Here is a 17,727-nt window from a genome sequence, read left to right as displayed (position 1 = left end):
TTTGTGTAAAATATTAGAATTACTATGTAAACAATATTGTGGTTCCTCAAACAGTTAAAATAGAACTAAAAATTAAAACTAGAATTATCACATGACTGTCTATATCTATATTGATGTATCCAAAAGAATTACAAGCAGGGTCTGTGCCCTCATGTTCATAACAACATTTTTCTAAATTGCTAAAATGTAGTAACAACTCAGATGTCCAGAAACAGATGAATGAATAAATGAATGAGATACATACAATGAATATTACTCAGCTCAAAAAGGAAAGGCATTTGTGTATGTGTGTGTGTGGGGAGGGTTTGCTGGGACTTGAACTCAGGACCTTTTGCTCTTGCTTGCTTTTTCTTTCAATGCTGTCACTCTTCCACTTGAGCCATACATCCACTTGTAGCTTTTCACTGGTTAATTGGCGATAAGTGTCTCATGCGTTTTTCTGCCTGGGCTGGCTTTGAACTGAGATTCATAGATCTTAGCTTCCTAGCTCTCTAAGATTACAGCCATGAGCCATCTGTGCCTGGCTCAAAAAGGGAAGAAATTCTGACATTAGCTATGACATGCATGAACCTTGAGGATATTATGCTAAATGAAACAATCCAGCAACAAAAAGCAAATAGTATAAGAAGTAGAGTATTCAGAATCATAGACACTGGAAATAGAATGCTGTTAGTCTTGGTGGCTCACATCTGTAATCCTAGCTAGTCAGTAAGCTAATCAGGAGAATTTCAGTTTGAGGCTAGCAAACAAATTATTTTTCGGTCCGGTCATGGGGCCTGAACTGTGGGCCTGGGCGCTGTCCCTCAGTTCTTCAGCTCAAGGCTAGCGCTCTACCCCTTGAGCCACAGCACCACTTCCAGCTTTTTTTTATGTGGTGCTGAGGAATCGAACCCAGGGCCACAGGCATCCAAGGCAAGCTGTCTACCACTGAGCCACCTTCCCAGCCCCACAAAATGTTTTTGAAACCCTGTCTCAATGCATAAATGATGGTGTGTGACTGTCATCCTAGCTACTGCAGAAAGCAGAAACAAGCCAGCGTGGATATAAAGCAAGAATCTATTTAAAAAATAATCAGAGCAAAAAAAGGGCTGGAGGCATGGCTCAAGTGTCTGTCTAGCAAATCCAAAGCTTTGCATTCAAACACCAGTACCACTATAAAGAATACAAAAACAGTAAGAACGATGGTTGCCAAGAAATAGGGGAGAGAAAAACATGATGTTATTATTTAATAGTTATATCATTTAAGTTTTACAAAATCACAAGCATTCTAGAGTTTGTCTAGACAGAAACGCAACTGTACTTCATGGCATTGTACAATAAAAATGACAAATTAAGTATTTTTTTTTTTTAGAAAAAGTAGCCATGGAAAAATAGCCATGATTGACAGGAGCTACTTTTTCCTTTGACTATGATGAAGATGGCCTGGCTGGGAATGTAGATTATTATAATGACATGGTTAGGTGTCTGTCTCTCTTTCTATCTCTCACTATAATATGACATTCAAGGCCATGTGCGGTACTCACAAATTTCAATCTCTCTATGGGGGCAAGTGTTTGATATCATGATGGTTTCACTCTTTCTATTGTCATGTTCAAAAATACTTGGGACCTATGCATTTCTCCCCAAAGATTTCCTTCCATGCGGCTCCTTGTCACTTTTTTTTTTTTTTGTGGTAAACACACACAACATAAAACTGAGCACTAGTGACATTTACCACATTCACAGTGTATTACCATCACTACTAAGTTCAAAACATCTTCATCACCTTAAAATAAAACTCCATCCCCCTTAGCAGTTACTCCCTATTTTCCATGGCAATCACTAAGCCCTGTTCCTGTAGAAGACTCATCTGTTTTACATAAATGAAATCACACAGTATGCCCTTTTATATTGTTGAGCCACATCTAACTGTATGGTGCCAGTACTGGGGCTTGAATTTAGACCATGTGCTATCCTTTAGCTTTTTTATTTAAGGCTGGTGCTCAACCACTGGAGCTACACTTCAAAAAGCCACTTCTGCATTTTCTGATTAATTGGACACCAAAGTCTCATAGACTTTACTGTCTGTACTGGCTTCAAATAATGATCTTCGGGTCTCAGCCTCCTAAGTAGCCAGAATTATGGATGTGAGCCACCAGCCCCTGGCTTCATAACACATTTTAAGGAATCCATTTATCCGTTGTTCCCATCCATTGGCTGTTGTGAATTTTACTGCAATGAATATCTGAATAGTAATTTAAAGTTCCTTTCCTGGCTCTGTACCTGATGGATCAAACGGTAGTTTTGATCTGCAATTTCCCTCCAACGGCCACGTATTGAAGGATTGGTCTCCAGCCTATGGTGATAATTGGAGGTAGAACCTTTAAGAGATGAAACCCTTGGGAGACTTTGGGTCATTGGATATGCTCTCAAAGGAGATGGGGAGACTCCTCTATTCCCTTCTCTCTTTGGCTCCTGCTGGTATGAGAGGAGAGGCTTTGCTCTACTGTGCACTCACTTCCACGCTCTAGTGCATCTTCTTAGGCCCAAAGCAGTAGGACCAACAAAGCATGGACTGAAACCACCAAAGTGTGAACCAAAATGAGTCGATTACCTCTTAAGATGATTCAAAGATTTAAGTTGATGGGGAAGTGATTCTGAAGGAAGTTTTGGGGCAGAGGAAAAGGAAAAGGAGGAGGAGACATAATTCTTGAAGCAGCGAACGTCCCTTCCGCTCTGTCTCTGTTTTTGGTGGCCTTTCTACTTGAGCCACTTCTCTTAAGTCGATTAACTTTGGCTGTGTGAGGTTGTGAGGTAGAGCTTTTCTTTTATTCTCAGTCACTGTGGATGGATTGAGGAAGTCCATTTGGGCTGACACCTAAGCTCTGTCATCCAGAAAAACCATGATCACCTAAGCATCCCTCTGATACACATGCATATTTCACAAGGGTGTCATTTATTGACACCTACCAACCTAATACCTAAAGTCTAAATAGCCTCAGCCCAGTCAGTACCCTATACCCCTGAGGCACTATAGGAAACTTGAACTATCATAGGTCTGAGCTGTCATCGGCCTGGATGTCTTCCCAGCCATGTGGGAGTGTGTCTCGAAGCCTTTGGGATCCCAACTGCTGCTTCTACATCGATAATCACACATCACAACAGCTGATTTCTCACAAGTCTACAAGGAGGCACGTGGTGGGGTCTTGGTGAGGGACGATATTTCTCACATACTGCAGACTCTGGTGTACCTGAGGCACCCTGTAGGAAATTCCTATGCATTTGCTGGCCTGAGCAGGAATGCAATGCTAGGCATACACAGTATCTGTCCCTTCCCATGATTGGATTTCGTGGTCTATTGGAATAGTAAAGTGTACAGGATTTCCAGGATCCTCTTCCTTTCCATTTGTCTTATTCCAGAACAGTGACATTTACACATGGTCCTAGTGTCAGGCTGATGCACTTTTGCCTTGAGCAGAGCAGGCAACAGCTACCAGATTACTTGGAAGCTGAGTCCTGCAGAAAGTACTTTACCAGGTCTGTTTGGAAGGACAGGCCTATTGATTCCTAGTCTGGGGCCAGCACTAGACACATCATTTTCCATTTGAGTGCACAGTGGGTGGGACTGGGAGCCCCACTTTGGTGATGCAGAGGGAACACATCCAAAGCTCATCCCATGTTGCTGACTCTGCCCCTTCTGCCCTACCAGATCAGCCCAGCACTGTACAAGTGGCTCATAGCAAGTACTGGGCAGCATCACTGTGTGGTAAGCACCCAAACCTTCATGTGCCTTTGGCCTTCTTTCTGTTTTTGCCTCCAGAGGAAGACTGGCCAGACTCCTCCTTTTTTTCTGCAGGCTAGATAGGTAAGTCCAGTTAAGGCCTGTCTTGGAGCCTGAACACTCAATTAAAATCAGGAGGAGGCTCTCTCTGGGCTGTGAGTCTCAGTCATGGCTGTTCACTGGAATCACTTGGCAGCTTTCAGAAATACTGATCTCGGGGTCCCACCCTGGATATTCTGATTAGATGCAGCCTGGCCTTCTGGACACGTTTTAGGTCATTCTAAAGTGGAGTCAAGGTTGAGAACCACTGGCCTAAGGGTATTTTTCAATTTAATGAGTTACCAGAATTGAGGAAGTTTCCTGGTACAGGTGGGCGGGCTGGGGAATTCTGTGTGTGGGAAAGCGGGATCCAGGTTTTTTTTTTTTTTCTGATTATTCATTCAAAGTGCCTATATCTGATTTCCCTGTTTTGGGGTGTGTTTAGTCCCTCAGTAAAAAGCCCCAGTAAAAAGGAAGAATGCGTGGCACATTTAGTCATCCAAATCTGATATCAAATAGCCTTGGAGTTCTACCAAAATAAAACAAAAAACAACCCTCCAAATAAATTCTTAGTTATCAAGACAAATAAATGATCTGGGATTTCTAGCGGTATGCACAGTACTACATCCTCACAGTAAGACAGAACAATCATATTACCCTTTACGCTGGAGTGGGGGACATCCAGCCCTCTGGCCTTATGAGGCCCAAGAAATCATTTAGTAAATGAGGGGACAGTCATCTGCTTCTTGTCGGCTGCCCTCAGTCCTCTATCTGTACTGATAATCTTGAATGGCCCAGGAGTAATGTTATAAATGTCCAAAGGGCCCTAGGGAGGAAAAAGATTTTCCACCCCTGCTATTCAGTCTGTATGTCTGAAGAGTCAGGAAAAGCCAGGAGCCTTGTCGAGGTGGTACTTACTTCTAGTGAGCTTGCTGGGGTAAATCTTCTGGCATGGTTTGTACTCATCTGGAGGGGGAAAGTCTTCCACAGAATGGAACGTGAATTTAGACTCGAAGTCATCTGTACATGTGGGAAATGGCAAAGTGTACTTAGGTTACTGTTGCTACCCAAGTGTGATCAATTTCAGGAGCACGCAGGTTTTGCTGTCTGCCTGCTCTGTGTAAAGGTTTTAATGGCAGGGCTATTTTCCCTAATACATCCATTCACCCTTCCAGTTTTATCAGAATGTATCGTCATTCCCTAGAACCCACTCGACCTCACACCAACCACCATCTTCAGGAGGCTGCTGTCCTTTTAGGGACAGAAGTGGTACAGTGCTAGTCAGGCAAAGGTCCAGAGTCAGGGGGAGGGAGCCAGCAGCCTCAGATGCCTGCTGAGCTCCCTCAGGTAGGAGGGCCTTGTGGGGAGGGAGAGGTGCCAAAAAGGAGTTCTCACCTTGGCTGGTGGGGGGGAACACAGCCTGTGTCCAGTGTGGGACTCCCCAAAGTGAAGGGGTTCTGCCATAAGCTCCTGGTGGAGGAGGGGAGAAGCCACGTGGCCATTTCCTGGGATAACTTCCTGCTTTGTCCTTTAGGCCTTGTGTCTCACAGCAGCTCAATAGCTCAGCACCCAGACAAGATGTAGATGCTCTTTTTCTTTGTGTGTGTGTGTGTGTGTGTGTGTGTGATGCTGTTACTGGGTTGAACTAAGGGCCCAGGTGCTATCCCTTAGCTTTGTTTTTTCTCAGGGATATAGAACGGTGCTCTACCACTTGAGCCACAGCTCCATTTCTAGCTTTTTGGTGGTTGGTTAGAGATGAGTCTCACAATCTTTCCTGCCCAGGCTGGCTTTGAACCATGATCCTCAGATCTCAGCCTCCCCAGTAGTCACTGGTGGCTCACCAGTGCTCAACTGGATGAAGAGGTTTTATGGTCATATGTGACCCTACATGGCTCTCCGTCCCATTTCCACATTTGCGTTCTGACTGTAGCCATTTGTGGAGCCTCCCACTCATTCTTTCTTACCCAATTTACTCTTTTAGGCTCATGGACTAATCTCTCCATGGAGACACATACACCAACACATACACACATGACACATGGACACACATACAGACACACACAGTTTCCACACTGTCAGGTCCCTTTGTGTTTCCTTCCTCTAATCTGAATCAGAAGGCTAAAGGTTGAATCCCAGAACTACCTCGGAGGTATTGAGAGAAATGCTATTTCATAGACCTGCAGGCTGTTCTGCAGTTGAGTATACTGAAAATTACACACTCTGAAATGATGGTGTGGTGTGCTGGCCAACTCCCTAGAGGCCAGGAGAGCTCACTTAGCTCACTGGCAGACAGTCCAATAGAAACTGTGCACCCCACTTACCCATGATGTGCAGACTTCCATTCCGCAGCTGACCTCCAGGTTGCTGGCTTGCAGTCCAGGCTGGGGCCTGCTGGCTCTTGCTTGAAAGCTCTGTGGTGGGCGATCTTGCAGGGGGTGCTGGCGGTGGGTTTAGCTTCCCTCCACTGGCCCCTTCCAGACAAGATGATGGGACATTCAGAAACAGGATGGTGGATGCTATAACTTTATGTATTGTTAATTTGTTTAGACTTTAGGATGTAATATATATATATATCAGTGAGCAAAAGAGCCCCTGCTGGATCTAATTCGTTTGGGATTGCATTACAGTTCTTCCATTAGGACAAATAACCCAGCCTCTTAGTGCCTTAGCTTCCTCATCGGTAGAATGAGGATATTACTAGTACATCTAACTAGGGTTGTTGAGATGTAGTAAACCTTAGCTATCATGATGGATACCAGTGACACGGATAACTCTCATAATCAGATGGTACAATCCTAGAAAGGGGACACACTGAAGAGCCATAGGAATGGGAAGGGCCATATGTAGGTTAGGGGCTAGAGGGAGGCCAGAAAAAGAAGCAACAAGGATATGTTTTGATGCTGGGTTTGATTCCCATTGGCTCTTTATTGCAAACCCATTTTCCCTGCCAGTCAGTGTAAACCTTTTTCATCTACCAAGGTCCAACTCAAATCTGCTTCCTCCACACTTCCTAGGTTTTTGGGGAAAGATGCATCTCTGTCCACGTTTTTGTCTTGTTTGTTTTCTGTCAGACTTCCTTTGTAATCCATAACCCACTGTCATGACACTTCAGTACAGCTACTCTAGCTGCCTCAGTGTTCCTCAGTGACTGTGCCAACATCCTCTGCCACGTGCTATGATGGAACCCCCACTACTGTTAACTGGGCATAATGCTCACAGTTATAACCTCATCCTCTTCTCCAAACCTGGGGTGAAGCAGAGCTACCTTTATTTTGTCATGAGCCAAGTCTCATATTTAAGGGCACAAAGAAAACAGATGAGCACTCTTCTGGCCTAGCATTTTGCGTCAGGAGCAGGTGTACGTCCAGCTGCAGGGCTGGGTCCCATGGCTGCTAGAGCAACTGTTCTCCCCAGCATCCATCCATTCCCTCTCTCCTGTTGAGCTTCCCCCTTCCCCTTTCCAATTTTCCTTTCCTAGGTGCCAGAATCCATTAAGGCTCTGCCTGCCCCTGTGAGCAGACTGAAGGAGCCAAGGTCTAAATGGATGCCACCTTTCCTTTGGATGAGTAGCTGGGTTACATGGGAAGGAGAGGAAAGAAAATACATTGTGGCCCTGGCTACATTCAGGCCTTTATTTAATAGTCTCACCAATCCTATGTGAATGGATGATGGTGTTCCTGTTTCTCAAAAACACAGGCAAGAACACAATATTACAACAATTCTGCGGGTGTGGTGGGGAGGGTGGCTATTGCTGTCCCCATTTTACAGATAAGAAGCCCCAGGGTGGCTAAATGTCAGGTTCATGCAGCTAGTACCGACCAGCCCATGGTTTTCTGCATGATCTTGTACAAGTCTCCCAGCCCTCCTCACCCTTAGTTTCCATTTCTAAAGAGCTCCGACAATAAAGTCCCATTGAAGAAACAAATTTCCTGTGTTCCACTAAGGCACTGAATAGCTCTGGTCTCAAACAAAATCCTAAGGCCTGACACATCCCAAGGTCCTGCACAATGCAGCAGGCCCCACCACCTGCCTTACCCGGGCCTCGGCCAAGCCTCTTCTTCTGCAGGAGCAGCTGAGACCCTGGAGGAACCGGAGGAGCAGACAGACCCTGCACACCAGCCTTCTGAGGCTGGGCCTGGAAACTGGGAGATTTGGGGGGCAGGGGAGGAGGGGTTTCACAGCTGTTATTAGAACCTGGCAAAGGGGGTGCGGGCATAGGTGCCCTGGAGGAGCAGGAAGCATACAAGGGGAGTGTAGGTGGCAGTGGTGGCGGGGGGTGGCGGGGGTGGTGGGGCAGGGAGCTCCTGCACCTCTTGGGCTGGGCTGCCAGGTTCTGAATTGAGCCCAGGATATCCACAAGGTGGGAGAAGAGGGAGAGGGGGAGGGATGGGTGGGAGGGGCAAGGGGGCTAGCTGGGGCTTGGGAGCTTTGTCGCCCAGCACTGAGGCAGGGAGCAGCTGAGGTGGGGTTGGAGGAAGAGGAGGAGGAGGAGGAGGAGGAGGAGGAGGGGGAGGGGGGTGGCACGGCACAGGCAAGAGGGGGTGCAGCGACTGGGAGATTGCCTTTGATTAGTGGGACAGGTGGAGAGATGAGGGAGGCTTTGACGGGGGGCGAAGGAGGTAAAGGTGGAGGTGGGGGTGGGGGAGGTGGGGGCGGGGTGGGAGGGGGTGGGGCAGGCACGCTGGGGCGAGGAGGGCCCATCCTGGAAGTGCCCTGCACCTCTGAGGCATTGCCTAGCCTGGGAGAGGCAGGGGGGTTAGGTGGGCCGCCCATGGCCTTGATGGGAAGCCTGGGAGAAGGTGCACGGGAGCCAGGGGCTGGCCCGGTCTTGCCACCTGGAAATGAAACACATTCTGGCTTAGTTCAGCAATAATGCAAGGAGATGCCTTGGTGTGAAGGTGGCACTTGTGACACTCAGGCCTGAAGCCGGCCAGTTGCATGGTAGATGGCTTCTTCTGCACAGTCCTGAGAGGCCTCAGGCCGGTCCTCCTTACACAGCAGGGCCAGCTGTCCTTCCTCCCAGGACCCTCCCAGCATCCAAAGAGCTCTTCCAAACACTCCATTTAAATGCAATACACTAAAAACACTGAATACTCATCAAAGCACAAATGGCTGCAGTAGATCACACAGAAAAGGAGATTGGGTAGGTTCTCTCATTAGTAATCCGTTTCTCCATCTTGGATATTGAGCTAGTCTTGTGTCATTTGCTTTGGCCAAGAGGATGTCATAGGAATGAACACTACCTGGACTCCTGTTCCTAGTGCAACTTCCAGTACGAAGCCTAAAAGTCTTGGTGTGTGTCTTCCTTCTCTCATGGAACCATGCCGCTGGAGATTGGGAGAGCCTGGAGTGCTAGGGTGACTCAGGGCAATTGGTCCCGCTGAGACACCAGAGATTGGAGAAATCTAAGACTAGACAAAGCCCAACCTGCAGCTGTCTGCAGATGCTAGAGGAAGCTGAGTTGAGATCACCCTAGATTACCAGTGGACAGAATTATAGGCTACATGTTTAAAGCTCCCAATAGTTAGTGTTTTGTTACACAGCAATGCCTAGCTGATACAATGACTCGTACATTGCCAGGGACTCCACAGTAATACCATCATAAACTTCTATTGCATTTGTACCTCTGTCTGTACACTATCACATCATTGCTAAGTAACACACAGAATGACAAGTTACTCTTTGTTGTTGTTGTTGGTCGTTGGGCTTGAAATCTGGGCTTGGGTGCTGTTCTTCAGCTCTTTAGCTCAAGGCATGCACTCTACCACATGAGCCACAGCACCACTTCCGGTTTTCTGGTGTTTAATAGGAGATAAGAGTCTCATGGACTTTCCTGCCCGGGCAGGCTTTGAACAGCGATCCTCATATCTCAGCCTCCTGAGTAGCCAGCATTACAGGCGTGAGCCACGGGCACCTGGCTGACAAGTAACTCTTTCTTTAATGGGTAAACTTTGAACAGAATGATCACTTAAAAGGTTCTCAAGAGTACTTACCTGTGGTGCTACATCCCTGTAACCCTCGCTACCCAGTAGACAGTCCTGACAAAAAGTTAATGAGACCTTCATCTCAACAAAAGAAGGTAGGTATGATGGTCCTCACCTATAATCCCAGCTATGTGGGAGGTATTCACAGCTAAGAGGATTACAGTCTGAGTCTGGTGCCCAGAGAATAACTTGAGATCCTAGTTGAAAAATAACTGAAATCAAAAAGGGCTGAAAATGTGGCTCGCGTGGTAGCATGTCTGCCTAGCAAGCATGAGGTTCAGAGTTCAAATGTCAGTTCTGCCTCCCTTCTCCCCCAGAAGGAAGATTCCTCAAGAACAATGCTAGGCGTTGGGAAGGTTCTACTTTAGAGCTGTGCTGCTGTGACTGTGGATGAAGTACGAGTCTCTCACTGTGTACGTGGCTACACAGTTGCTTCTACACTTGTGAAGATTAAAAAAAAAAAAGACTACAAGGTAGATGGTTTTGACTTTTTCCTCACCTGCCGCATCCCTCTGACCTGTTGGTCTTAACACAGGAAAGCCTCCAGCGAAGAGATCTCCCAGGGCTGGAGGGGTGCTTCCTCCCCGCGCATTTGTAGGATTTGCAGAGCCTCCTCCTTCTTTATTGGTTCCTTTAGAACCTTCAGAGTGGAGAAGCAAATAGATGAGATGCCTGTGCAGAGCTGTATGAGCCATACTCCCTCCAGACCACATGTAACATTACCCTTGGCAGCCTCCCATTGTCCCCGTCCAATGTCACTGTTCCACTCCGTATCTTCCTCATGCAAACTCTGCCATGGCACTCTGCCTAGGTCTTCCTGCTGCCTTCTCCATTCCTACTGAACGGCTGGCCATGTGTGGCCAACCAACCTGAAACGTGACCAAAGGGACCTGACTAACTGTCATTGGGTGAGTGCCATTAGGGGAATTGGCAGCTGTTTGTAAATTAGAAAGCCCAAACATGGTAGATGTATAGTTAGTCTTATCCACTTGACACTGGGAAGACTAGATAAAGATTTCAGTCAATCATCCAGTTCTTATCCACAGAGCATTAATAAAAATCACAAACAGGGAGTAATGCCTACACTGACTTCTGCTTCAGAATTTTCCTTCTTGTATTTCAGCGGTCAGGCCCTGAGCGCTTCTTGCTTCCCTGACTTCGTTATTTTTGTCGGTCGTAGGGCTTGAACTCTGGGCCTGGACACTGTCCTCAGCTCTTCAGCTCAGGGCTAGTGCTCTACCACTTGAGCTACAGCACCACTTCTGGTTTTCTGAGTGGTTTATTGGAGATAAGAGTCTCATGGACTTTTCCTGCTTGGGCTTTGAACCGTGATCCCCAGATCTCAGCCTTCAGAGTAGCTAGTATTACAGTAGGTGTGAGCCACCAGCGCCTGGCTCTCTGACCTTTTTCTTGGTCCAAGAGCCTGGAAGTAACTAACGTAACCCTTCTGGATAGATGTGGTTACTAACTAAAAAAAATGAGAAGATATGCAGCATGAATAAGAATTCCAGGCAAGCAGGGCGCTAGTGGCTCTCATTTGTAATACTCAGGCAGCTAATATGTGAGGATCATGGTTCAAAGGCAGCCAAGGCAGACAAATTCAAGAGATTCTTATCATCAATTAACCAGCAAAATGTCAAATGTAGATGCGGTTCAAGTGGTAGAGCACCAGCCTTGAGCAAAAAAGCTGAGGGCAGTACCCAGGCCCTGAGTTCATGCCCCAGTACAGGTAAAAACAAAACAAAACAAAAGCAAACCATAACAAAACAAGACAGAAAAAATAAACAGTAATCAAGGCAAACCTTTACAATCTGAGCTAATACTCAGCAAGAAATTAGGAAACAGTGCCCACTGGTGGAAGAAAGTGATCAGCTTATTCTGAGCATTTTGCTTACCTCTTCTTTTTTTTTTTTTAAATTAAATTTTATTGTTTTGAGGTAGGATGTCCCCTTGACATCCTTATAATCCTACTATTTATAATCCTACTATTTATAATCCTACTATTTCAGCCTCCCAAGTGCTGAGACTCTCAGATGTGTACAACCATGCTCAGCTTAGTCTTAATATGGACATCTATTATTTACTCATTGGAGTGATTAGGCAATGGATATTCCAATAAAACATACTCATCTGTTAGCTGAGCTAAAACAATTAGACCATTAATCTAACCAGGAACTTTTATTATAATCTATGTTGAAAGTATTACTTTAAAAACTGTGTCTATCTTTGGGTGTCAACATATATAATTACAGATATGAAATAAAATTATGTTTTTAGATCCTTAACAGAAAGAACAGTGCTGGAGGAATATCAATACCGAATTTCAAACTCTACTACAAAGCCATAGTAATCAAAAAAGCTTGGTACTGGCACAAAAACAGACTTCAGGACCAATGGAATAGAATTGAAAACCCAGAAATGAACCCACAGACCTATAGCCAACTAATCTTCAATAAGGGAGCTAAAAAAATAGAATGGAAGAAAGACAGCCTCTTCAGTAAATGGTGCTGGCAAAATTGGTTAATCACTTGTAGTAAACTAAAACAAGATCCTTATGTATCACCCTGCAGAATCAATTCCAAATGGATCAAAGACCTCGGAGTCAAAGCAGACACCCTGAAAACATTACTGGACAGAATAGGAGAAACCCTAGGTCTCCTTGGTACAGGCTGAAATTTTCTTAATAGAGACCCAGAAACACAACAAATCAAAGAAAAGTTGGACAAAAGGGATTGCATGAAGCTACAGAGCTTCTGCATGGCAAAGGACATAGCTAGCAAGATCAATAGAAAACCCACAGATTGGGAAAAGATCTTCACTAGACAGACAATGGATAAGGGTCTCGTATCTAAAATATACTTTCAATTCAAAAAAATCAAATCCCCCAACAACAAATCCTCAAAGAAACAATTGCCCAATAAATAAGTGGGCTAAAGACTTAAAGAGAACTTCTCTGAAGAGGAAAGAGGATGGCCAATAGACACATGAAGAAATGCTCAACCTCTCTAGCCATAAAAGAAATGCAAATGAAAACAACATTGAGATTCCACCTCACTCCAGTTAGAATGGCTATAATTTAGAACTCTAATAACAACAGATGCTGGAGGGGATGTGGACAGAAGGGAAACCTACTTCATTGTTGGTGGGAGCGTAAACTTGTTCAACTACCTTGGAAAGTAGTATGATGTTTCCTCAATAGCGCTCCCCTATGACCCAGCAATCCCACTTTTGGGCATTTACTCAAATGATCACAAACAAGACCACACTAAAGCTACCAGCACAGCTATGTTTATTGCAGTGCATTTTATCGTAGCTAAGATATGAAACCAATCCAGATGTCTCTCAGTAGATGAATGGATCAAGAAAATGTGGTATATATACACAATGTAATTCTATGCCTCCATCAGAAAGAATGACATTGCCCCATTTGTTAGGAAATGGAAAAACTTGGAAAAAATTATATTAAGTGAAGTAAGCCAGGCCCAAAGAAACATAGGTCCCATGGTTTCCCTTATTTGCAATAACTAGTATATGTCTGAGACAAGCAGAAAAGGTCAGATAAGATGATGTTAAGCGAAATGAACCCCAAGATAAGGACACAAGTGGGTTTTTCTTTCTTGCTATTGTTTCTAACCTATTTATAAGGTACCACATGATTTTTTTTTGTTGCTTTGTATGTCCTCCCCCACGGTATAACTCCTGTTTTCACTGTATTTGATGTTGGTATAATTTGGGGAGTGGAAAGAAAGAAAGCAAATTGTTTAAATAGAGATACAGGTGGACCCATTGCAACAATGAGATGTACAAGATGCTATGTCGAAAAATGAACTTTACAATTTAGGCGAGGGGGGATTGTGGTTGTAGAGATGGGAGGGAAGGGATGGTAGGGGAAAAACAAAGGAGGAGACAACAATGTTTGATAAGAAATGTATTCATTGCCTTACTCATGTGATTGTAACCCCTCTGTACAGTATTTTTACAATAAAAAACTTATTTAAAAATTATGTTTTTAGAACTTTGAGACTTACCATCACATACAACATTGCTAAATATATAAAACACTTCAACACTATACATTACTAACCAGTTCAACATATATTTTTTTAAACCTATAGTGGTAACCAAATTAAAAAAAAAAAACAAACAGGACTTATGGCAGATGAGAAAACTGAGCCTGAAAAAAGATCCCTAGGGGTGATGTCAGTGGTAGACTATATGCGTAGTATAAAACCTTTAGTGCCAGGAACAAAAGAAGGAGAAGAGATTCTTCAATTTGATTGGTAGCAGAAATATAATCACTGCTCTTTCTTCCTTCCTCCTTTCCTCTCCTCCCCCCTCCCCCTCTCCCCTCTCTTCCCTTCCTTGTCTTCCTCCCTCCCTTCCTTCCTTTCTCCCTTCCTTCCTTCCTTTCCTTTTCTTTCTCTTTCCCTTCCTTCCATTCTTTGTGCCTTCCTCTATCCCTCCCTCTCTCCCTCCCTTACTCTTTTCCTTTCTTTTCTTCCTTTCACCTCTCTCTCTTTCTCCCTCCCTCTCTCTTTTCTATCATGCCTTGAAAGACAGAAGTCTGGCATGATGATTCCATAATATATAATTCTGAACACATTTTTTTCCTTGTGAAAATGAAATAAAACCTTTTTCCTTTCTTTACTTTTTAAAAATTTGGTGGTACTGGGAATTGAACGCAGTGGCTCAATCTTGCTAGGGAGGTGGCTCTAACACTTAAGCCACATCACAGCCCTTTCTTCTTCAGTTTGATTTTCATATAGGATCTTGTGATTTTGTTCAGGGCAGCCTCAACAGGCATCTATCCTGTTACCTCTACCTCCCAACCAAGTAGCTGGGATTACAGGCATGAATCATCAAGCCCAGTGTGTGTGTGTGTGTGTGTGCGCACGCGCGTGTGTGCACGTGCATACATATGTGTGTATGGTAGTACTGGGACTTGAACTCAGGGCCTGAACTTTTTTGCTCAAGGCTAGTGCTCTACTGCTTCATACCAGCTTCACTTCTAGCTTTTTGGTGGTTATTTGGAGGTAAGAGTCTCAGGAAATTTCCTGCCTGGGCTGGCTTTGAATCTTTAACATCAGATCTCAGCCTCCTAAGTAGCTAGGATTATAAGCATGAGCCATTGGTATCCAGCTCCAGCTTGCCTTTGAGAGCATTTTGCTAACTTTTCCCTGGGCTGATCTTGAATCACAATTCTGCCTCTCAAATAGCTGAGATTATAGATATTACCACCATATCTAGCCTCTGAGACCTTCATTTTCTACCACTGAGTTTGGGACTATGTTGATACAGGGTAACTGACCTTTAAATGTCACCCACAGGGACACACAATATGGTATAGTCATATAAAGAAATTGTATGTAAAAGGACTGGAGTACTCATACATGGTATAACATAGAAGGAGCTTAAAAACATAACAAGTGGGAGAAGTTGGTCACAAAAGGCCAGGTGTGATATGATCCTATCCCCATGAAAGATCTAGAAATAGCAACTCCATAGAAACCAAAGTCGGTCAGTGATTGCGGGGGTCGGGACTGGGAGCAGTGTATATGGTTTCCTTTTGGGGTAATGGAAATATTCTGGAACTAGATAGGAGGGATGGCTGTAACAACAGTGCAAAACTATTAGATGCCACCTGAATGGGACATTTTAAAATGGCAAAGATAGTGAGCTTTGTTTTATGTATTTTAAGGTAATAAAAAGACATCCCACTATAGAGTTGTTATGTATTTGTTTGTACTTAGAAATCTTTGCTTTTGGAAAAGCTCTGATTTTCTCACCCACTTGAGGTAGCCTGGTCACAAATGCAGCCCGGGGGTGTGTCTGGCTGTGCCTTACACACCTGTGCTGCCCTGGGTTCCTGACAGGTCTAGGTAAACTGCGGACTCACTCTCTATTTGAGGGGCACTGCGGTCATTGATCTGTGTGACTTTTCGCAGCTGAGTTCCTTGCTGGATGTCAGCCAACAGTGCACTCCGACCTTTCAGTTCTGTCTTTCTCAGGCTGGAAGTGTCTGTGCTCACCTGTAAGGGAAGAAGAGGGATTTCACTTAATGGCATACATATACCATTGGTAGATAAGCAAGACACCCTATCGGTTGGGAGCTTCTCGTGCCATAGTTCTGTCTTCCATGCTCTATTCCTAAGGCCAGTCTTAGAGGTGCAATCATCTTCAGGTCTCAGGGGAGACTGCCTTGGGCATTGTCCACACTGTAATTTGAGCTGATAAGGAGCAGAAGTTTCATGGGTTATCAGAACCAGGGATATCACACAAAAAAAGTGTATGGGAAGTTGGTAATAAGGGGAATGGAGGGCATTTCATCAGAAGACATAGGCAAGGGAATTCTCTGCAGTTAGGAGATTTATGTCACACGAACTTAGAGATGGTTAAGCACTTCTCGAAGCAAGAAATATTTGCGTCCCTATTGCTTAGACAATACCATATGTTTTGGGGCTTCAATTTAAGCATCATCACCTGGAGGTCTTTTCTGATTCCAAATATAAATAAAGTCTGCTTGATTGCTTTCACTTAGGATATCATATTCCTTTCTATACCATATTTATCATGGGGTATAAATTTACATTTATGTTTTCATTGTGAAGATATCCATTGGAGGATAACAGTTTGATGTTCATAACAACAAAGGATTCCCTGGCAGGGAAAATACTTATGTTTTGTTCACCAAGTTGATCAGGAACTGGCTTGAGATAGGCTCAAAAATAATCTATTAGGCAGATAAATGAGTAAGTGAATGAGTGAGAGAACTAAACATAGGAGGTATAAGACAGCATTTTTGCTCTCCAAGGTGTAAACATATGCCAGGGACCTAGGAAACACTGTGAAGAGTTAAGCCACCCCATGATGTAACACATAACCAAGGATCTACTATGTCCCACAGAGATGATGGAGAGATTAAAAAAATGGCCAACTCAGGCTGAGCAGGCTTCCAGGGAAACGTGAAATTTTAGATTGTCCCTGATGTGTAACTGGGATTTACAAAACTGTTCAGTGGTTATTAGTCCCTGTTCAGAAAAGGCAAAAGTAGGGTTTCTGACTAGAAATTCCTCATCTCTGTAGTCTCAGAGACTAGAAATAAAGGTACCATAGTCTAGGCTAAAATATGTTGAGTCCACATTTTCACAGATTGGTGCTATAGCTCAGGTTACCCTGCATCAGCAGGCTTCAAGCCTGATTCTTGTTGCTTGGAAACATGTTTTTTTTTTTTTTTTAAACATTGAGAGGGGCTGATGGATGATGATCAATATAACAGCTGTGAGACAGAAACCCCAGAAGTCATTAATTGGGTATATTTAGATGTAGATAGAGATAAATGTACAGATACACACACATACACATATATTATATAGATAGAATGCATACCTAAGGTATATGCACAGCAGGGTCATTCTCATACATAGGTTTCTAAAATATTTACTATAAGCAATTAAAATCAGAAATCATTTTGAACTACAAAGGTTGAGATTTTAAAGTCTTATTTTACTCAAAAATAATTATGAGTAGAATAACAGAAATATTATGGCCCTAGGTAAGAAGGTATAAACTATGCATTTGACATTGAAAATCCAGTTATGTATTATGGTCAGAAATATGGAAAAGAGGGTTATTTATAACTTTCTTCCTATGTGTAAGATAAACAGCAATGAACCATAATGATATTCATGGCTCTATTCAGGCCACAGGGAAGGTGAGGACTTGAATGGAGCATTCTTCTGTTTAAAAGAAGCAGGACCAGGAATCATAAGAAACCTCTGCTCCTCACTTCCCTGGAGAGAGAGGCCATCTTACTGTTTATTACTAAGATGTAACCTTCACTCTCTGACCTTTTCTAGCCCAGGTATTTCAGGAGAGCTTACATTGAAAAGCTTACATTGAAGTAATGATATTCATTTTAGTACCTACCAGGCATGTGCCTCCATA

The 17,727-nt window shown here is 43.9% G+C and overlaps 1 protein-coding gene across 1 annotated transcript in view; it reads right to left on the bottom strand.

The window, feature by feature from the left end:
* Nucleotides 1-17,727, bottom strand: part of Wipf3 (WAS/WASL interacting protein family member 3) — a 78,385-nt gene that overhangs the window by 7,884 nt on the left and 52,774 nt on the right. Inside the window, 8 exon segments of the mRNA XM_042685006.1 lie at nucleotides 4,718-4,819; nucleotides 5,195-5,269; nucleotides 6,121-6,270; nucleotides 7,835-8,078; nucleotides 8,080-8,322; nucleotides 8,324-8,634; nucleotides 10,283-10,423; nucleotides 15,680-15,812. Coding sequence (XP_042540940.1) covers nucleotides 4,718-4,819; nucleotides 5,195-5,269; nucleotides 6,121-6,270; nucleotides 7,835-8,078; nucleotides 8,080-8,322; nucleotides 8,324-8,634; nucleotides 10,283-10,423; nucleotides 15,680-15,812 — 1,399 coding nt within the window.

This window comes from Dipodomys spectabilis, unplaced genomic scaffold (assembly GCF_019054845.1).
Source record: "Dipodomys spectabilis isolate Male_0828 unplaced genomic scaffold, ASM1905484v1 ptg000092l, whole genome shotgun sequence".
Taxonomy (NCBI): domain Eukaryota; kingdom Metazoa; phylum Chordata; class Mammalia; order Rodentia; family Heteromyidae; genus Dipodomys; species Dipodomys spectabilis.
Note: the sequence above shows the minus strand (reverse complement) of the source record. Positions and strands in the feature narration are given on the sequence as shown.